Raw genomic sequence first — 23,147 nt, forward strand, 5'->3', positions numbered from 1 at the left:
CTCCTGGATCCAGCTGTGCCTAAAGTTAGCCCCACCATTCGACTTCCCATTTATTTGTAGCAATAATTTCCTCCTTTTGATTACCCCCCATCAAAGTTGTAATGAATTTTTTATTTTTAACTATGTGTTAAGTTGTAATGAGTTTATTATTTTTAGCTATTTTAAAATTTCCCAATTTTATTTCTTAATATGATAAATATTGACAGATATAACCCTTTTAAATAAAAGTTCTTCAAAGTTCTTCATAGTGATGAGTGGTTTGCATGATGCTCATGGATGGATCATGTTTAGATATGCTTATTTTGTGGTGGTGATTTTTGTAGAATGAAGTGGTGTGGTAATTCTCAGTGAGTGACCTTTGCTGTAACTGCTACATACAATCTATTTTTACCTCCTTATTTGAATTGAATGAAGCTCTATTGCTGTAATCTATTTTTACCTTCTTATTTGAATTGAATGAAGTTATATAATAAACTACAGCAACTGAATTTTTCAATGTATATATTAAATTTGTTGCAATGCAGCTTGGATTTTTAAAAGAATAATTCTAAGTACAGAATAATAGAGCCATGGCTGATGCAAATTAGATATTTTTCTTGACTGTAAAGTGAAAATTTGTTAGGAACAGATGTGGGTGTATATGCATGTTCTAAAGTTACTGAGTTAACATATTTAAATTTAATTTTAAATTCCCACTGCCACCTCCAGCTCCTCCTTAAGATTACTGAAAATGGAAGCTTGGGTTAAATTTCATCAGTTATCTTCCACTGAATTTTAAGCCTCTAAGAAACTTGAGCAAAACAAAACTAATTTCTGGTTTTGTTTTGTTTTTTACCATTAATCTCTTTTTTTTATTTTGCCATTGGACAAGTTGAATATAAAGTTAATTTGAAAGGAGAAACAAGATTAGCTAAAAATACTAAAAATAAAAAATAAAAATTAGGGGTTGGAAATATATGCCTTCTGTAATTAATACTTCTTTTTGAAATATTGTAGTGTTAGCTTTTTTCACTTTAATGTGTCATTACTTTTTTGAAAGTTCTAAATTAAAAAATAAAAACATAGTATGAGTGTGTTAGGAATAGTAATTAGAGCCTTTATATTAGGGCAGATTTGATTCATGTTATTTTAAGTATTACTTAAGAAAATTCAGTTCTTTTGGGAGACGTTCTTATAAGTACTCTGGTTGGAATTACGCTTTGTTGGCAGATTGTATTTTTGCTGGGTTAAGTACTTATGAAATAAAGAAGCAGTGAGAATTTGGCCTTTTTCCTAAGATGGGAATGATGTCTGTCACTTTTAGTAGTATTTCTTTGTCCTTAAACATTTTCAAAATGTTTGTTTTTCTTTTTGGTCTCTCTGATCTGAAAGATTTCAGCCCCACTTTTCTTTCACACATTTTCAGAATGCTAGCAGTATAGCAGAAGGAGAATAAAGTCTAGCTCTGACAAGATAATATAGCATTCAAATCACAAATCTATTTTGCAGCAGTGGCAACTGGTGTAGTAAAGTACCTAATGAACAATCTTGGTTTGCCATGGATGCTGTTTTTTAAAAAATAACATCTTATTATGAGAATGTAATTTTCTTTTAGGTAATTTAGACATTTTATGTCGTTAATTTTGCATGGCAGATTATCATTGCTAAGTGTTCAGATTGACATAGCATTGGCACTTTAGACAAGTAGAAAAGATAACACATATTTTGCTTTTCCCTGATCCATAACATTTGGGTATATTATTAAACTTTAGTGGTTCGGATTATTTTTTAGTAGGCTATAATTTGCAAGTTACATACCTTTATTTTGTTTTCAAAAATATTGAAATAAAAAGTGAAATGACTTCTTATAGGACTTAAAAAATATTGCCTCTTGAATACAAATTTATCTGTTTTGCTTTTAAATGTGAAATTATAAACCTTACAGTATAGCATTTGCATTCTAGCAAATTTTGAAAAGTAATCTATCTGCCTTTCAGACTGATGCATTTAAAATTTTTGTGTATGTTAGTAGATTTGACTATTGGTTCTTGATTTGATTCAAATTGCTTCCTATAGAAGTTGTGTGAGCAAAGATTATTCAGGAAATCTATCTTTTTGTTTTATAAAACTGTAGTCCTTAGACCATATTAATTATAAAAATCACAAAGGTCTTTGTCCAGATTTTTAGCTGCTAACATTTTAATCCACTTTTAAAGTGTCCTGTTTAAAAAATAATGCAGTGGGAATGGAACAGATTTGGTGTTTAGTAATGTAAATAAACAGTTACATCACTAGGCCATTATTAAGTTGGAAATTCACCACAACAATCAAACCAGTATTGAATCAAATTATAATATTGGGTGACTCAATGTAGAGTCTCTGAATTTGTTTATTAATAGCAATTTCAATAAAGCAGTATATAACACAGTGATAATGTTATGTATCACAGTGATTTCCAGTAAACTGAAATATGTTTAGCTTGATGTCTACTTAGTTGTTTAGTTGTTTAGTTGATTGTGCTTATTTAAGTTACCTATCATGAATAAGTATTATTTCATGGTCTCTCATGGAGTTTTACTAGATTGCCAATTATATCTATAGACAAATACATCAGCAGGTTATTGTCCCATTTCTTCTTCATGCTTATTTCACAACACGTCTAAGTATTTCTGTGCTCTTTATAACATGAAAATATTAATTTCGCGTAAGTTATTTTGTCTATGTTTATTTAAAACTTCATTGGTATAAGTATTTGAAGTAAATTTCAAAGAAAAAGTTTTTTTAAAATCTCATGTACCATTGAATGGATTTTTTTCTTCTTGTTTGGGTTATAATCCACTTCAAGTCTTTGTAAATAAATGGAAGTAGATCTATGAGAAAAGTTGATTTATGATTACTGACAAATTATCCTGAAACAAGTTAGTAGCACATCAGACATTTATCATCTCATGATATTTATCATTCCTGTGGGTCAGGAAATTAGGATCAGGTCGTGTAGTTCATCTCTTCTTCATTGATTTGTATTCCACCATTATGAAATCTAAATTTCTATATGTATTTGGGTCTATTTCTAGACTTTCTTTTCTGTTGTTAAATATACAGTGTGCTATGTTTTTAAGATTCCCTTTATTTCACTCTCTTTTGGTGTTTTCCTGGCTATTTCTGAGGAGAAAAGGCCTTTTGGTATTTTGATTGGTACTTCACTAATTAGCTTTTGATGTTTTGAAATTGTTTTTACTTTGTTATAATTTCTCTTTTTAATAACGTTTACTGAGGTTTTTATACATCTTTTACTGTATATATTTGGAAGGATACTGAATGATAACTACTTGTCATGTAAAGTATAATAGTTTAAGGGAGAACTTACATTTCTTCATTGTCTTCATGAGCCAGGTACTTTTTATATATATTAACTCATGTAACTATCATACCGATTAAGTCAGTTTGTAACTGGAATTTGTAGGGTATGCAATTTATGGCTAAATTTTCTTCAACATTACTTTTTTTCTTCAGCTGTGATGCAGATCCATCAGCTCTAGCAAAATATGTTCTTGCTTTGGTAAAAAAAGACAAAAGTGAAAAAGAGTTAAAGGCATTATGTATTGATCAACTGGATGTATTTCTTCAAAAAGGTAAGCTCTTAGACTTAAAAATACTATTTTATTTTAATAAGTTGTTTAAAGTAAGATTATCCACAGCATTGAAGAAACTCAGAGACAGGTTTTAATTGTAACAAAGTTGAACAAATAGTGTTATTACTGATTATATCCATAGCTTATTTATAAAGAAGCCTTTTCTTTCATTAACATCCTTATACTCTTAAAGTATGCTGATATTTTTTAAAGATTAAGAAAACTGAATGCTTGTTTATTCAAAGATAGCACTTCTTAGGAAACTACTTTGAATGTTGTGTAGCCCAGTGCTGCTGCTTTTTTCACTTTGCCAACATCTAGATAATGGTAATATTTGTATTTTGCACATTGGGTGGTGTACATGGAGACTCGTCTGGCTGGAAGCGACTGGCCCAGAAGCTCTGGCCATTCCAGCCCCCATCACCCTGAAGATGGAATGGATCTGTATTACCATGGGACTTGTGCCATGGCAAACTGGTCGGGAAGCTGTTAAACGGAGAATTACTATCTTAGCAAATGTCTTTTAATCTATGTTGTTTTGGTTATGTCTTTAGAGACGCAGATATTTGTGGAAAAACTTTTTGATGCTGTGAATACAAAGAGTTATCTACCTCCTCCAGAACAGCCGTCATCAGGAAGCTTGAAGGTAGAATTTTTTCAGCACCAAGAAAAAGACATAAAAAAGGAAGAGGTAAGGATTTGTGGTAAGCCTTACATGTTCTTTAAAAACATATGAAGAGTAATTAAACGGAGTTGTATTTTCTGTGTCTGTGTTGGGAGTCTTTACGACCACTCCCAGGTTCGATGATTTCACTAAGAGCACTCACAGGACTTATACTTGGTCATTCTCATGGTTGTGATTTCTTACAGTGAAAGGATACAGAGCAAGATTAGCAAAGGGAAAAAGGGGTATGGTGTGAAGTCTGGGAGAAAGCAGGCGCACGCTTCCAGAGGCCTCTCCCAGTGGAGTCACACAGGATATGCTTCATGAGTAGTGATAACGTGTGAACCTGTGAAGCTCAGTACCCAGGGTTTTTATTTATATCTGGCCACATAGGTACCTTCTGTCTTAGTATGTACCAAAATTCAAAACTCCCAGGAGGAAGGTAGGTGTTCAGCATAAACCACATTGTGTACACAAACAATTCAGGCATAGTGAGCTGTTACTATCAGGGAATTATAGAATCCTCCAGAAATCAAAATTTGCAGATGCTAGCGAAGGGCCTACATTGCAAGCCGGTCTTTCTAAGGATAACAGACTCAGATGTGCTTTTAACTCTTTCTGCACAGTATCTTGCCGCTATGGACTCTTATCTGTGAAAATAATTACATTGACAGTAGATCCTGTTTGCTTCTGTCCTACGTGCTTTTTGTAGGGGATTATTTTAAAGGTAGTCAAATAAAAGGACCTTCAAAGACCAATGGAAATGACTTCATACTTAACGAGGTTTTGAAGTTTTAACCTTTTATTCAAGATTACCATTCTTGTTTAGTAATCATATCTCCTCAATTTGATGTTTAAAGATTGTAATCCCAGCAAAAATAATTGATAAACTATTTCCGCAGTTAGCCTAGCTTTAGGTCAAACAGATCTTGGCTAAAATTTTGGCTTTACCAGTCACTTCTTTGTGACCTTGAAAACATTACTTTTCCGAGCACTAGTTTATTCAGATGTGGAATGGAAAAATTATAGGGTTTTTGTGATGAATAGTTAAATTGATGTCTGTAAAGCACCTGGCATAGTATGTGGGACATAGTAGGTTCTCAGTAAATGTTAGTTATTATTATTATTGAGAGATTGTTGTATAGTGGAAGATGTGGTTGTGACCTTTGTTTTTTTCCCCTCATAATCTTGTCCCCCCCGATTATATAATACATGTTTATTATGTAGTAATATACATATGTAATATGTAACATTCAAGTATATTTTTAGCTGTTATCTGAACATATTTATACATATGTATATGTATGTAGTATACAGACCCACAGAAAATACTCATGTCACTTCCCTCTGCAGAGGAAAGACCAGACATAATTTTAAAACTGCATATTTTATAACAAACAGTGTAGGGTTTTGTTGGTAAGGAAGAAAGGGATAATGGATATTGTATTGGCAACTGCTTATGCCCCATAGAGATAGATAATTTTTTTAAGTTTTGCCCACTTACGGAATTTTAGGTTGGTTCCAGGTTTTTGCTATTACAAATTATATTTTAATTCTTGAAAACCCTTTACTAAATCATTGTCTCTTGGTTTGAGAAGCAATAAGAAGTCTTCCCCGAAAACTAGTTAGTGGCAAAGCCTTAGTCTTATATCTATTGATGTCATAATATTTCACCATAGTTTCCTTGTCCAATTTTTAAGGATGTTTACCCCTGATCTTTGAGAAGTGTCAAAATGTTAGATGGCAATCTGGATTAAAAATGCTGTGGGTGCAGTCAAAGATCCCCTGGAGCATGTAATGTGGAATATGATGCTCTGTCAACATAAACTCGCGAGTGTGCATTGAGGCAAATAGAAAAAGAAAAGTGCATCAGGAGGGTTTTATTTGTACCCATTTTGGGGGTTGGGGAGGGTTGACGTGGGTGGGAAGAGAACAAAAGTATTTTTTTTAAAAAAAAGGCAAACTTACAAGAAGACTTTTAAGCTCTGTCAGAGTTTGGTCTGTTGATAGGATTTCTATTTAATTTATCATCCAAAGTGGGACACGAGAGACAGACTTTTACCCAAAGGGATGCTGGAGCAACTGGCATAAACTGGAATATGTTTATATTATCTGTGGACTACCTCCATGAGACTATCTTTGGGTTCTTACTAAAGATGCAAAATCTTGAGTTCTATCATATTTACAGAAACCACGTGTTCAATATTTCCTGAATTTATCACCTAAATCCTTTTTTTCTAGTAACACCTATTAATGTCCTATGGAAATGGTATTCTGCGCAGTACAGCATAAGAAACTCTGCCCTAGAGAAAGTACACTGAACAAGGCTATGTTTTCCAGGGCTGCTTTCTATTAATTATATAGTACGAATGGAGGCCTCTTGTAAGAAAGAGGAATAAGTGCACGGTGGAAAGTTGCGGACCTAATTGTCCGACCGCATTTAGAACTGCCATACTAGAATGAGGAACTGGAGAACTATTTCATCTTGTACATTGTTTTCTCAAATGTTCTCTTTTTTCTATGACTTGGTTAGTTCTAATGTATTTTCCTATATTCCCTAATGTGTTTGGTGCCAGACCAAATGCATGAAATCAAAACATGAATGTATGATGGACTTTTGAAGGGAATAATAAAGTTGGGTTTCCACTAATAATGTTAAAATGAGCACACTTGTTTAAAATGTTTTTTTCACCACTGTTGTCTAAGATAAACATTTATGAGTTTCTTTAGATTCACTTTAACTTTCACTATGTCTGTCTTTAATAATAAAACTAAATGATGGTACTTAGAAATTTGTTTGAATGCTTTTGGAAGGTGACAATTTTGCTCCTACATTTTAGTATCAAGTCATCGAAATAGTAACATGGCAAGGAATAACTGTTGCTAACTGATGCTTTTTTTTTTTTTTGTATATCAGATCATAAAGGAGGAAGAGCGAGAAAAGAAGTTTTCCAGAAGGCTAAATCATAGTCCTCCCCAGTCAAGCTCCCGATACAGAGAAAATAGGTGACTATTCATTTTGAACTATGTTCAATATTTAAACGTTGGTTATATTTTACAGAGGAGCAAGTAATGTGTACTCTTTTTTCTTTCTGGATGAATTTATTTTATTGTATTTTTAGTAATGTCTACTCTTTTATTGGTCTAGGAAACTGTAACTTTGTCCTTTTCTACCAAGAATATCTAGGTCAGATTTGTAGGTCCTGGAAGTGAGATTTAGAGCAGTGCTTGGCATGCGCATGTATTAGTTATTGTTATTTTTATTCCTAACTTCAAATTCCAGTGAAATTTTAATGCAAGACCCTTATTTTGCCTGCAGTTTGTTTCTCTTTAGTTGTAACTACACTATTTTTTTCCATTAAAATTTCAAAAGAATTTAGAGTACAATGCATGTGATACATGCCTGTAAGTGTGAGACATTAGTACATATTGTGTACAAGACAATATTTACTGTAAGACATATAACTATAAGACATATTTAGATGCCTAAGTGTATAGATGCCTTTGTTTATAAGACTAAGGATTAAGACTTCAAGCGTTTTTTCCCCTTAAAGGAGTTTTAAGAGTTCTTAAGCAGATCATATTCAGTTTTTCAGTTTGAGTTTCCTATATTTGTCTTCTGATGGTGGAATAAAGAATCATGATCTTGCAAGAATTTAATATAACTTTTGCACTTAATTAGAGTTTTTCCTGTATCTGCCTAAAAATTATTTACATAAAAGTGATCGTATATTTTTTAGAAGTCGTGATGAGAGGAAAAAAGATGATCGTTCTCGCAAAAGAGATTATGATCGAAACCCGCCTCGCAGAGATTCATACAGAGACCGGTACAATAGAAGACGAGGGCGGAGTCGCAGTTACAGTAGGAGTCGGAGTCGCAGTTGGAGTAAAGAGAGGCTTCGTGACAGGGATCGGGACAGAAGCAGAACTAGAAGCAGGAGCAGAACACGAAGCAGGGGTAAGTCATATATGTGTATATTTTGGTTGGCATTCTTTTATTGTGAAAATACTTGTTATTTGAGGGCTTTAAAAGTTGTTTTAATTTTGTCAGTGTTGTCTTCATTTTTCTATTTTGATTTGGTCCAGGTGAACGCTTTTCAAAAATTTCTTTCAAAAAATTTATTTCATGCAGATTAAAACCACATTGAATTACCACTGCTTATCCATCAGAATGACTACAATTAAAAAGACTGATTTTATCCAGTATAGGTGAGGCTTGAGATAAACTGGAACTCTTTGGAAAACACTTTGTCAGTATCTTGAAAATGTGAAACCTATACCTACCAAATGATTCAGCCTAGGTATTTACCTAAGAGAAATGAAAGTGTATTACCACGCAAAGACTTGTACACAGATGATCATGGCAGCTTCATTTGTAATAGCCCAAACTAGAAACAACCCAAATGTCCATCTATAGGTGAATGGATAAACAAAGTGTGGTATACCCATACAATGGATAAAAAGGAAAGAATTATCGATACATGCAACAAAATGGATGAACCTCTAAATAATTATGCTGAGTGAAAGAAGCCAGGCAGAATATATATGTATCTAAAATCTTAGAAAATGCAAACTAATCTATGATGACAGAAAACAAATCGGTGGTTTCTGTCACTGGGATGGAGTAAAGGAGACATGGATTATCAAAGGGCACGAGGATACTTTTGGGATGATGAGGATGTACATTATTTTGATTGTGGTGTTTGGTTTCACAGGTGTATACATAGATCACAGTTCATTAAATTGCATACTTAAATATTTTCAGTTAATTGTATATCAGTTATGCCTCAAAACTATGAAAACAGTTAACATTTTTATTTCAGATGTATTTGCAAGATGATAAGATCTCCAACATGTATAATTTTTCTTGCAGTGTGTACCATTGAAAAGAAAATACTATAGCTAGTCAAACACACCTTTGAGTAAAACACCTTTACTTAAGCTTAGATTTTTGCTACCCTTGTGACCTTCATTGTACAGTCATCTTTAGTCTAGGAAATAATATTTATAGACTTTGTATAAGCCCAGTGCTTCTCTTACTGTTCTCGTAAGATTTTTTTTCTCTCCGTGTGATATACGTGTACTAGGCCTCGTTGCACATTGCTTCACTTAACAAACCTCCTTAATACCTTTTCTCTTTCCATATACAGCCCAGTTAATTTCTTTGTTCACGTTTAATATGAACTCATTTTTCTTCCTCCTCATTCATTCTCGTCTTCAGTAAATAGTGTTCACTGTAAAAATGCATGCTAGGATATTTGATAGTTGACAGCTAAATGTTCATCACAGGAAAAATAACCATACAACTTATTACATATTTTGTTTTGTGGGGTGAAGTTACGCATACTAAGGTTGCAATGAAAAAAATTAAAAAATCTCTTTTCTGTAAGCAAAACTCCAAGGAAAAAAACTCATTAAATACAGCAACTTTGTGTTTTTTTTTAATTTAGATCATATTGAAAAGAAGTATCTTATCTTGGAACATGTGTATTCATTGAATAGTTTTTTTAAAAAAGGGAGGATTGTGTAAAATTTGAATATTTTCTCTGTTTAGCAAAAATCTCACTTTCTTAGATCTTTGATGTGCTTTTTTTTTTTTTTAAGAGTATATTTTTATAAGTTGTTTATATTTTGTTTCAGAACGGGATCTGGTAAAACCTAAGTATGACTTGGATAGAACAGATCCACTAGAAAATAATTATACTCCAGTTTCTTCAGTACCTACTATTTCGTCTGGCCACTACCCTGTACCTACTTTGAGTAGCACTATTACAGTAATTGCTCCTACTCATCATGGTAATAACACTACCGAAAGTTGGTCTGAATTTCATGAAGACCAAGTGGACCATAACTCATATGTCAGACCACCAATGCCAAAGAAACGGTGTAGAGACTATGATGGTAAGTCTTTCAACTGTTTCATGAAGTATTGAATTAATATTTGCAGCTGAATACATACTGTAAGTTTAGATTGCATAATTATTCAAAGACTTAACCTATTGGAAATAGTGGAAAATTAATCTTAAGCACTTCATGAATTTCTTAATATTATTGAAACTTTCATTAGTCACCACTGAGTATTGAATATCAGTTTAAAGATACTACAGTATTTATTTGCATGTAAGTCTTAACATATTTTTGGTATTTACCAAACGAGTAACATCTAATGAATTATTAGGGAGTCTGCTACTGAAACATTCCTGACAAAACTCTCTTCTTTAGAAATGAATGGTTATTGGCAGAAGTAGGACCTACAAATGTGAAATGAATATCACTTACATAAGAATTTTACAGCTGAATTGAAGACCTTAAGGTTTTCTGTGAAAGTTTTATAAATTGTATTGTAGCTGCAATAATGTTAAGTTTTTAAGTGAGAGATTTAAATATAGGAAATGTTTCTAATGACAAAATATGACAAATATATGTAAGTTTTTATATATAAGTTTTATACCATCTTTCTAACTAGGTATACTCACTTTAATTTGGGGATTTTTTTTTTTTTTTTTTTTTTTAGTGTATATGTTAGCAATATTGTCACCTGATAAGTGTTTTATATTACTGGAAATTTGTAGGTGCTCGTGTGATATGGTTAATTATTCTTGTCCAATATTAAAAATATTCTTATTTGTAAATATCTTACTGTTGTTAACTTGTTAACTTAGAGGAAATTTATACATACAGCACTTTTATTTTTCTTTTTATTGTTCCTCACAGAAAAGGGTTTCTGTATGAGAGGAGACATGTGCCCTTTTGATCATGGAAGTGACCCAGTCGTTGTAGAAGATGTGAATCTGCCTGGTATGCTGCCTTTCCCAGCACAGCCTCCTGTTGTCGAAGGACCACCTCCTCCTGGACTCCCTCCACCTCCACCAATTCTTACACCCCCACCTGTGAATCTGAGACCTCCCGTGCCACCACCAGGCCCATTACCACCCAGTCTACCACCTGTTACAGGTAATTAAATTTTTGTTTACCCGTACTTATTATCTGTCCATTCATAGTTTTTTAAAAAAAACTTAGTAGTTTAATGCTTGTTTTTCTTAAAAGTGTCTAAAGTAATTTTATAGATGCCTGCTGGGAACTAAGGGTAGGATATTTCCATTTAGAATATACCAGTACTCCCACTTTGTTGGAACCTATGGTTTCCTATGGTTTGGAATGGCCCTGAATTATGCACGTCCCTGATGAATCCCAGATTCCTATAGTCCTTTATAGCTTCACACAAACCTGTTTTGGAATACATTAAAAGGATCTTTTACCCTAGAAAACTAATATAGTTGTAAGAGCTTGGTGTTTGTAGATATTATAGTTTGATGAATGATAATACCATGTTTGGATATACAAATAACTTATTTTATTTGTTTGCTTTCAGATGATATTTCTTATTCTTTGGTTTTGACAGGACCACCACCTCCACTTCCTCCTTTGCAGCCATCTGGCATGGATGCTCCCCCAAACTCTGCAACCAGCTCTGTCCCTACTGTAGTAACAACTGGCATTCATCATCAGCCTCCGCCTGCTCCACCCTCCCTTTTTACTGCAGGTGCAGTTTTGGCTCTCTATATTCATAATGTAATGTAGTTTTAGAGCAGACTTTTAGATGAGGAAATTTAAAATGTCTAGAATGAATTGCTCTAGCAGGTCTGTTTTTCTCACTAAAATTACATATAATAAAGTGTAGACATGATGAATGTACATTAAATGTAAAGCCTCAGTTTTACATTTAAAGCCTGATTTTTTTAAAAACTAAGTTACATTTTTAATAACAGTTTTATTTTTATAAAATTAAAATAATTTTAATACGTATGAAATACATTACTTATGTATTAGTAATATATGGTTTAATTTTTCTGTTGTCAATATAAAAAAATTACAAAGTGGAGTTTTTTATAATTGTTTTTTAATTACAGTTTTTGTATTACCAGATACATATGACACAGATGGCTACAATCCTGAGGCCCCAAGTATAACAAACACTTCCAGACCTATGTATAGACACAGAGTGCATGCACAAAGGCCTAACTTGATAGGACTGACATCAGGGGATATGGATTTGCCACCCAGAGGTACTACGATTAATCTTTTCTTCTCATTTTCATAATGTCAAGAGTGACAAAACATTTATAAAGAACAGTTAATCCTGCATTTATTGGGGTTGAGTAAGGGACGGTGTTTGTTTATTTCTTGGATCCTTTGGTCTCCCTATTTGTGGTATTGGTGACACTTTATTCTACCATCAAAGGGGAAAGGAATTTCACAAAAGTGCATATTTTCTAAGGTAGCTTTTGTTGGACATTTTTAATCATATGCAGTCTTAATAGGTTCTTGAGAGTAATGGTTTAACTCCTAAAGATAGATTCTTTCGTAGTTTGGTTAATGAAATTAGCTGTACAAACTTGTGCTTGATGTGTATTTCACTTTGTTTTCTTTTGACATGTTAGAATTTGATGTTGGTTTGCTTATAACATTTTAAGCAAAAGGAATTATGTTTTAGGTAGTCACTTATTTTTATCAGCTTTTCAAATTTTTTTAGAGGAGATAGTCTTTTTGATAAAATTTCTAAACAGGAGAAGATAGAGTTTAGACTGATACAATCACAAGACAGGGCAGCAAAACTGCTGTGCTACAGGTGCAAAGGGATATGAAGATTCAGAGGAGGGAGAGAGGTCACATTAATTTGAAAGATGGAGCATTTGCTACAGATAATATTTGATATACAGAAGTGTAGGATTGGCAGACATAATAGCAAATATTATGTATGCCAATAAAAACATCTTTTTTTCCTAACTATTACAACTAACTTTTAAATCTTATTTTCATTAGTTTTTCCTTGCTGTCTTTTTTTTCCCTACTAAAAAAAAATAAAATAAAAATCAGGCCTCATCAATCGTGAATAAAAGTCCACCTTAATTAAACGGCAGTCAATAACTAATGAGGTTTAGTAAACTTGTGACTACTTATACTTTGCATTTTATTTAATTCATTCATCAGAATCTATCAGAATCTGTTGAGCATCCACCTTGAGTGTTGAAAGAACTTTTTGTGATGGAGGTTTGAGGATCATTTTAATTTATACCCAGTTTCATCCTTCTTGAGATCATAGAACATCTCATGTGGATGTCTCCTTTCTCCCACACCTTTTAAGCTATTCTCGAGGCATTCTAATAACTGTCATTAATAGCAGAAACAAATTTATTTTTTAACAGTTTCTATGTAAGGAATATGAAATTGCTTGTAATTGAAAAGTAGCAACTTAAGTTTGTGGCTATTTATCTCCTGAGTATCTCCTACATAGCTGGTTTAGAGAAAACCCCTTCCTTCTTTGGGTCACTATTTAACACTTCTTTTTTGCATTACGGTTATTCCTTGCTCTTACTAGAACTGCCACATCAAGTCATCTCTTACCTTGCTCTGTTGGAGAGGCACTAATATATGCCACTGTAGGTCAGTAATTACTAGACTCATTCCAATGCCAGGCCAGTTTTTTGTTGGTGATAAGAGAAGGAAGAGGAATCAAACCCCTTGCATGTAAATCTAACCACGGAGAAGTTGGAGTTGTGGTAATTTCAACTCCACATGCATGTAGTTACAAGTTATATGAAGTAGCCCTACTGAGAGAGAGATGTCTGCTGTGGCTACTTAGACAGCCTTTTCCCATGGAATCTTTATACATAGTGATTATTTTAGTACTGTTCTTTAGACACATCAGGTATTATTTTTGTGAGCTCGTTTAGGAATATATTCTTTATTAATAACATTAATAATATATTCTTTGTTAATACTTGTTTTCATGTGCCACAACTAATTTATTGATAGTAACCCTTTAAATTGAGGATTACCTATTCTTCTATTTCCTTATCTTGTTTTAGTCCCCCTCTCCCCAAAATGTTCTCATCTATTGGCTATTTGGTTTAAAATTTAAAGTCCTGGATTGTGACAGATACATAAATAAAAGCTTGTAATATTGTTCATTATATAGTTATTATATATTTCTAATAGCCTATATAGATGGCCTTAATTTAATTTGTCATAGATTGTAATTTATTTTTATGCTTCATACTTTAAACTTTATGGGGGAATTATTATTAAACAAATGAAAAAGTTTGGCCATTTGATACCTTGGAATTTCTTTTATAAAGATGATCTAGAGAGCCTAATAATGGTTCTTTCCAGATTTGTAAGGAGGTGGAAAATTTGATAGATGCTCCCTTGATTGGATATAGGTAGGAAGAAGGGCTAAGTAGTTTTCCATTTACCTTCAATAAAACCAGTGCTGAAAATTTTAAGCAGAAAAACAATTTATTAAAAGGATATGGGGGGGGGCACACAGTACCTATAAGTAATCGATACATTCGCTAATTGTATACCCAGAGGAACTTGCCTCTGTTTTTTAACTCTCTTTTAAATAAATAACAATAAAGGAGAATCTGAGTGAGAGAATACAGATGAATTGGAGCAAACACATCACAACTACTGGGGGAAAACACATCATCGCTTCTCTTAGTGAACCTTTAGATAAAGAACGTTAAAGTACAAAAGGATATTTGATAGCTCAAAGACTTTCCGCAGAGCCTGTGCAGGAATAAAGCCAAAAATCCTGTTGCAGAGCTGATCCTGTGAAGATACCACTAGGCAAAGAAACTGCAGTTTGCACTGTGAACATCATCCATGCTAGATATTGGCTATTTTCCACCTGATCTGCTGTAGAGATGTGGGAGATAAGTCAGAGTTAGCCAGATAAAGGGGGTAGATAACGCATATGTATCTTATACTTTTGAGAGACTGGAAGAATTTTGTGACTAGAACGGAGGGAGTAAGGGATATGGAGGAATGTAAGAGGCCACAATTAAAGGCATTTTATAGAAATAAAAATAGTCATATTTTAATTTGACATGTGAGAATTACTGATTCTTCTTCAGTTAGGTTGAAATGAATTTCAATAAGTTAAAATCCCTTAGATTACTATATTTGAATGTACATTTATATTTCTTCTAAAATGTATATATTTGGGCAAAAAGCCAAAACTTTGTTTTCAGTATGAATTTAAGGAAGTAGCTGTGATAAATGCAAAATATTAATCTATGTGTTATTTTCTTTTCAAACAGAAAAGCCTCCTAATAAAAGCAGTATGAGGATAGTAGTGGATTCAGAGTCAAGGAAAAGAACCATTGGTTCTGGGGAGCCTGGAGTTACTACAAAGAAGACTTGGTTTGATAAGTAAGCCGACAGGGAAATTGAGGAATTTTATTATGCCGTAATTTTTAGGATAGTTGGAGTATTATGACAGTACAGTATTCTTTTTCAAATTATATGATTTTGTTCTATAGACAGTCCCCCACTAAAGTGTAAGTTTTCTAAAAATTTTTTCATTGGTTGGTTGTCTAGTACTTGGGAAGTATTTTCATATAGAAATGGTGTGGTGGTTGAGACTACAATTTTTCTTCTTTCCACCTCCCCACACCTACAAAAAAACATTCCTTAAGTTAAAGATACTGAATACTATGTATGTAAAGGATAGTCATGAGCCCCTAATTAGGGAAGAAAGTGTGGGTCAAGTCTGGGAGGAGGCTTTAGTGTGTGGGCAGTTCCTGCTAAGAGTTAGAAAGATCTTTTTGAGGGTAGGCGAGGCTGTACAGCCACTTAAGTTGTCAAGGAAGGGCTTCAGAGAAAGTGGTAAGGAATCAGAATGTTGGGATGTGTATGATAATTCATTTATAAATTTGCAAGTTTGAGGAGAGACTAGGATCGCACTTTTAGAGTGTTCAAATCATTCAAAAATGGGTAATTTCTAGTTCTGGCTCTGCCTTTAATTCTGTGATTTGGGGCAAGCAGTGTAACCTCTCTGGGCCATAGTTTTGTCCTTTTTTTCAAGTGTCAAATGGTCTATAGTTGTGAATTTTTTTTCAAGTGGGAACCTTTTAATCAAAGTTTTAAAATAGGATAGATACATTTCAGTAAGCTAGTTTTTGCAGAAGTGGAACAAAGGTTATCTACGCAAATTGACTTAATTAGAGTGGGTGCTTGGACCTTTCCTGCTAATTATTTTACATAGGAGTAGATTGGAAGTGGCAAGTAATGAGTGATACGGAAGAACCCTTTACAGTTGGCTTCTATGAAAGATGTGAACACTACTAATCTGGAGACTTCATTTTTTGGGGAAGAAAATTTAAATTTCCATTATCAACCAATAATTTCAATATTAAATGGAACTTAAATTGTAAAACTATTCCTTTGTACTTGATAGGGATCAGGATTTATAAATGAATGTACTAATTAACTTGATTTTTGTTACAGACCAAATTTTAATAGAACAAACAGCCCAGGCTTCCAGAAAAAGGTTCAGTTTGGAAATGAAAATACAAAACTTGAACTTAGAAAAGTTCCTCCAGAATTAAATAATATCAGCAAACTTAATGAGCATTTTAGTCGTTTCGGAACCTTAGTTAACTTACAGGTAAGAGCTATGAAATGATTCTGTTGTCTTTGTTTAATTATTTAGGGAGGGAATTTAATACAATAAGAAAAATGCTTTTATAAAGCAGTATTATGTAAAATTTGGTAATATTCTAAATTTGAAAGATTGAATATGAAATGAAACTATTTTAGAAAAAATGTGATTTTGAATACGTTTTGTACTTTCAAAAAGGAAGAGTTTTGATTGATCATATTTTACGCTTTTTACCTAATAGAGGTTATACGATTATAGCAAAGTTAAATCACACTGGTAAAATATAATTTTTTAATTTTTTAAAAAATTAAATCTAATCTTATAGAAGTTTTCATTTCCTCAGTTTCTCAAAGTTGTTATAACAAAATACTTTAGGTTATTTTTGCTGCCTCTATGTTGGGATGCATTTAACAGATACTTTTGGAGCCCAAATACCATGTAATCCTTAATTAGTTTAAACATTTACTTTTTCCTTTATCATTTTTGAACACCTTTCAAGAAAAATATCAATATAATTTGTATTTAACCTAAAATTAGTCCTCGGCTTGGGTGTATATAACTTGTGAGGTTATTACTATTGAGTTTATATTATATGATATGTTGTTTAAGTGTTGAAATAATATTGGGCTTTTTTTCTTTTCCTTTTTTTTTGTGTGTGGTGGTCTTTTCAGTTAGAGTTATTTTTCATCATCTGATAAAAATAAGAATTTTAGAGAGTACAGCTTAAGCTGATAGTTTGGAAAATTTTGTTTTCTTGCCATTTAAAAAATAATAGATAAAAAAATGTATGCTTGCTTGGTATGGGGCATGGAGATTTATATAGGATTTAAAGAAAATGTTTCCCCTTCAACTCTTCATGTGTCTCACATTTCTCTCCTCATATATCTCCATAATATAATCATAGTATTGCTAATAATTTACTATGTTATTCTAGATTTGCTGTTTTGCATTTCTCTGATTATCTGTCTACCTACTTATCAATCAATATGCAAACTTAAATATATATGTATGTGGGTATGTATATATATTTTAAATATGTGAACCCATATTCTACATATTGCCCTGTAGTTACTTACTTAACCTTGAATATCTCTGAATATTTTTTTATGGCAATTCAGTTTGATCTATCATATTTAGATACAGACAAAAGAGTTGTCGGACATTTTTTCCTCACACAGTTAACTACACTGATAATATTAAATTTAAGAAAATTTTCAAAGCTGAGGGCAAAGCATGGTATCTCACTATTGTTCAATTTGCATTTCCTCAGTTACCAGTAAGGTTGGTATTTTCTCATCTCTTTAGCTGTATCTGTATACTACCTGCATTATTATTTATAAACACATGTTTTTAAGAAACAGTTTAAAAAACCTTTTAACTTTATCCCAATTAAACTTATTGATGAATTGATATTTTTAATCCCGATATTTATATAAATATATATAATATCAATATTATATAAATACTACCTAAATCATCCTTATAGTGGTTATTTATTAAATGCTTATTGTATACTCCCTGTTCTACATGAATATTTAACTTAACACTACATTATGGGTATTGTTATCCTATTTATGGAAGAGGAAACAGGCAAGAAAGATTAAATAACTTGCTTATGCTCCTGTGAAAGTAGCAGTTAAAGTCTGAGCCAGGCAGTTCCATTCAGAGTCTCTGTTCTTAATCCCTATTTTATATTGCTCCACACTACCAGTAGTTTATATACCAGACTTTGGAAAATACTATTATTGAAAGAACGAGAAATTTGAAGTGAAATGCCTTGATTATATTACTTATTCATATGAATCTACAGAATCACACTCTTTGAATCTCAGTTTCTTTATGTGTAAAATGTGATTGGTTTTTTTTTTCCCCTGAAATTTTCTTGTACTTCTGGAAATATTTCTGTGAAAATTAATAAGTTTGGAAAATTTTACAGATGGATTATTCTGTAATTTTTATTTAGAGATCACCCCTTTTAAAGTAGTTTGTATTGTTTTCTCCTGACTCTGGACTTTAGACAAGTCACTCATTGACATAGAGATTATTTCTCATAGTATTAATATTGGGGGTAAAAAGTCAAACATTTTGAATGCCTGTTTATAACATTTGTGCATTGCACATTCTCTATTTAAAGTGTCATATAGAGAGGAGGTTCTTGTTCCATTCTGAACAGTCCTCAGTTACCAATTCTTCTGCAGTGAAAGTAGGCTGTGGTTAATAATCTTAGATATAAGGGAGTATAAAGATAGAATCTTACTTAGATGGACCAGTATTTCATTTGTTGGGGGATTTTACTGTATGAAGGAACAGATTCATTTGGAAATTCATTCTTCTTAATATTTTAATTAGGTTGCCTATAATGGTGATCCTGAAGGTGCCCTTATCCAATTTGCAACATATGAAGAAGCAAAGAAAGCAATATCAAGTACAGAAGCAGTGCTAAACAATCGCTTTATTAAGGTTTATTGGCACAGAGAGGGAAGCACCCAGCAGTTACAAACCACTTCTCCAAAGGTAAGAGAGAGATTTGTGTGAAATTCAATGCTTTTCTTAGGATGCTCTTAGAAAGCACTGTGTTGAAGAGCAGAGGCAGTGCAGTCAGGTAGACGCGAGATCAGATCCTGGCTTTAATCACTGTTAAATGTATAGACTTGAGGAAGTTACTTAACCTCTCTAACCTCTTCTTTCATTTTATTGTGAGGTTAATCTCTAGTTTAGACAATTATAATATGTATCAAACATATAGAAAAGCCCCTGGTAGATAAGGGATACTCAGTATATTGTAGCCATACATATTCCAGAAACTCAGACTATGGATTCATCTTGGAAATTCTTCTCTCCCTCTCTCCTCTTTCTGTCTTTTGATCAGTGAATCAGTCAATACTTAATATTAGATTAATTGCTTGTAGAGATGTCTTATAGTAGTTTGTTTCTCAATTTAACTTTCTCCTGTGTGTTTTAAAAAAAGATAGTGAAGGGTAGATTTTAATTTTTGTTCTCTCTAGATAAGTTATATGCAAGGAAAAAAGTGAGTGTGGTGGGGGTGTGGGGAGAGAGAAGGAACTTGGAAGGCGGCTAGGTTTTGATGATAAACTGGACTTCTAAGACTTTCTCTGCATGGGCAGTTTAGTAACAAAATAACAGGTGACTTTCCATGGTTACGAACTAATTAGCTTGTTTAACTTTTTTTTTCTTGTTCTGAGGTAATGCAGCCTTTAGTTCAGCAGCCCATTTTGCCTGTTGTGAAGCAGTCAGTCAAAGAGCGGTTGGGTCCAGTACCCTCAAGTACTATTGAACCAGCAGAAGCCCAGAGTGCCAGTGCAGACCTTCCTCAGGTAAATGAAGAGTCTTATTATCGTACCTGTCACATGATAAGTTCTCAGTAAATTAGTTTCCCTTGGTGATTTGAATTATAGATAGTTGTATATATTTTATACTGAAATATGATAATTATACATATTTGAACTTCACCCGTAAATTGTTTTTGTTACTATTATAACATTTTCACATTCTACTTTTTCTGTAGTATTTGAATCTTAAAATTCTTCTCATTAGTTAATACTTATTTATAAGAAAGAGTTCTCTTTCACTTTGTGGAGGAGGTATTGTCCAGCAAAACTGCCTGAAAAGAGAAGTTCAGTACACTAAATCTTATTTTTCCCATCATCTTTCACTTAAGTAGAATTCTATTCCAGAGATAATTATGTAGTAGCCTGAACTGAAAGCTTTGGGTTTTAGCTGTTTCAAGTTACTTATGCAGCTCTCTCAGAACTTTGCATCACTTATTCCTGACTCGGATTTTCTTCTCCATTTGTCATTCCCGTCCCACTCCCTTCCATACTTGAGTGGCAGTTTCTTATTTCTACACCCTCAGACTCTGAAAGTTAGCTTTCCTTTGTCTCCTGATATTTCAGTATTTGCCATGTAAAATACAGTTAGGATATACTATCCTACTTAGCTAATGGATGCCACCGTATTAAAGTAGTCTTCCTAGATAATTCCTGAAGAGTATATATTAAGATTCTGTAAAAGACATGGAAAATGTAAATTGGTGCATTAGTTACTAAAAAAAACCACACACACACACAAAAAAACCAATCCTTTTATTCCAAATCATCACCAAATGCAGTGTATTGGGCTATAAAAGAAACAAACTTTAAAAAAGAATGGCTTTTATTTTTAAGCTTGAGAATCAGGAACGTATTTCAATTTCTAAAATCTAATTTAAAATGTTCAAGCTTTCTATTTGTCAACATAGGATTCTAAGAATTTATGATTCTGTGTCAGTAGAGGGACCTTAGCAACCACCTGGTTCAAACTTCTTATTTTACATCATAGTTTTTCATATTTGAGTAATATTGCATATTGTTTGTTTTTCCACACACATTTCTCTCTGTCTCTGTCTTTGAAAATGGCCTAGGTTTTTGTGAATAACATCAGTATACTTATATAGCCAATATATGTTAGTAGAATCAGAATGTTCAAAATCCCAACAGACTTATATATGTTTGGGGAAACACTGAAATTGTCCATTTCAATTTTTTTAGAATGTAACTAAGTTATCTGTGAAGGACAGGTTGGGTTTTGTATCAAAGCCATCTGTTTCAGCAACTGAAAAGGTAAGAAGAATAGCATGATGTGTTTGTCTTGGCTTCATAAATGTTTTCAGGTGGCATCTTAATTTTTTCATTTTTTTCATAGTTCCAACTTTTGCTTCTTAATGGTATCTGTATCTCTTATTCCTATCTTTTTGCTTTCCATTTGCTGAAAAAGAAAAATATTTGCCTACCTATTTTTACTTTTTGCATCAGCATTTTAATACTTGCCACTCACTGTACTTTCCATGTTCTCCATTTTTTTTTGTTTTTTCTTTTTATTTATTTTCTTTAGAGATATTGTACATTTTAATTTGAAAACTCTGGCAGCCTAACAGAAAGGGCCATGAATTAGGAATTTTACCTGAGTTGAACTCTGGCTCTTCATTTACTAACTGCATGACATTGGCCAGTACTGTTAATCTTTCTGATCCTTTTTCCTCATTGGTAAATGATGATGGTAATATTTGTCTTGCTCATGGGGTTTTGTGAGGATTAAATAAAATTATTTATTTAAAAGTATTTTATTAACTGGAAAAGATGATGTAAATATAAGTTTTTTATTTGTTACTAACAGCTGTTGTGTATAGCCTGACAATACATTTAGTTATTTCTTTTTTTAAATAAGGGGGCAAATGCGGGTTAAATTAAGGACATATATGGACCTATCTTACAGTTCTGTGTAGGTTTTTGTCTTTTTTTCCTGTTTAGGTATGAGTGAATGCTCTGATCTTTAGTCTTACTTGAGGTATGTGGAATTACAGAATATTAGAATTAGAGAATCTTTCCCATTTCTGTGTCCTCACCTTAAAGGAAAGTAAAGCCCAAATGGTTTTTTGGGTTGCCCTGTATACACTATGAGTTACTAAGCTGGGACTGGAATCTGAGTCTCCTGTTTTTATTCCTTGGCTTATTCCATTATGAAGAAGATTCATAGGAAATTGACTTCATAGGTAAACAGAACATCTTATAAGATAGCTGACCTGCTCTCTTCACTGGTTCTTCAGTATGTTGTTTTCCTTATTTACTGTGTTAACCTTTGGCAATTCTATAAATTTGAATATGAATCTCATTATGTATATCAGATTTCCCCATTGGTCATCTCAGCATTACTTCAGGCATAATAACATGCCTAAGATGATTCATTATTTTCCACATAAATTAGTTTCTCCTCCTAGCTCTCACCTCTGGCAGTGATACCACCATTTTCCTGTCTGCGTTCTAAAAGCCTTTAGAGTCGTTTGCTTGTGTTCGGAGTCCACATCTCTTTCTCTACCCACTTCAAGTCCCTGGTGTCTGGATGCAGTATCCCAGCTGGATCCTCCTCCTCTAGCTCACACTGCCACCATCCTACCCTCAGACTTATTTTAATGTCAGTTACTTACAGAAACTTTCATGTCCTCAGCTAAATGACTTAGCTTGGATCACAGCTCATCATATCTCAATTATTCTGTTTCCGTTACCTCTACTTTAGTCATTCCTTTCTTCCTTACGGAGTCGTTCTCTGCTCATTGTCCCTCTGTATTTCCTGCCTCTTTTTTTTTGAGGGGGGGGTGTTGATTTTCCTGGAGTGCATTTCCCTCTGCCTAACTGAATTCTAGTCATTCTTTTAAAGACTGAAAATCTCTCTTAACCTGTTCTATGAAACCTCCAAATTTTTCCATATGTTATCACCCCTTTCTCTAAATGTCGCTTAATCTATGCTACTAAATTTAGCAATATGAAAATACTTTGATTAGGTTTATCCTCCTTGATAACAAGTAACTAAGGAATAAAAAGTCAATATGAAGTCTGTAATACTTAGTGTAGTTCTGAACAATTCTAGAGAT

General features: G+C 33.0%; 1 protein-coding gene across 23 annotated transcripts in view; it reads left to right on the plus strand.

Moving 5' to 3' along the window:
- RBM26 (RNA binding motif protein 26) overlaps positions 1-23,147 on the plus strand; it is a 77,890-nt gene that overhangs the window by 20,247 nt on the left and 34,496 nt on the right. For 10 of the 23 annotated variants that reach the window (XM_088792907.1, XM_019742564.3, XM_019742566.3 and 7 more), the window contains exons 2-14: positions 3,493-3,611; positions 4,166-4,302; positions 7,193-7,281; positions 8,016-8,233; positions 9,916-10,176; positions 10,990-11,229; positions 11,648-11,818; positions 12,186-12,341; positions 15,381-15,492; positions 16,570-16,729; positions 19,073-19,237; positions 19,927-20,058; positions 21,271-21,342. In XM_088792907.1, coding sequence (XP_088649033.1) covers positions 3,493-3,611; positions 4,166-4,302; positions 7,193-7,281; positions 8,016-8,233; positions 9,916-10,176; positions 10,990-11,229; positions 11,648-11,818; positions 12,186-12,341; positions 15,381-15,492; positions 16,570-16,729; positions 19,073-19,237; positions 19,927-20,058; positions 21,271-21,342 — 2,032 coding nt within the window. The remainder of the gene's footprint in view (positions 1-3,492; positions 3,612-4,165; positions 4,303-7,192; positions 7,282-8,015; positions 8,234-9,915; positions 10,177-10,989; positions 11,230-11,647; positions 11,819-12,185; positions 12,342-15,380; positions 15,493-16,569; positions 16,730-19,072; positions 19,238-19,926; positions 20,059-21,270; positions 21,343-23,147) is intronic. The other 13 variants (XM_019742573.3, XM_074329426.2, XM_019742568.3 and 10 more) reach the window with 12 other exon arrangements.

This window comes from Rhinolophus sinicus, chromosome 16, assembly GCF_057876585.1.
Source record: "Rhinolophus sinicus isolate RSI-liver-muscle chromosome 16, RSI-T2T, whole genome shotgun sequence".
Lineage (NCBI taxonomy): Eukaryota > Metazoa > Chordata > Mammalia > Chiroptera > Rhinolophidae > Rhinolophus > Rhinolophus sinicus.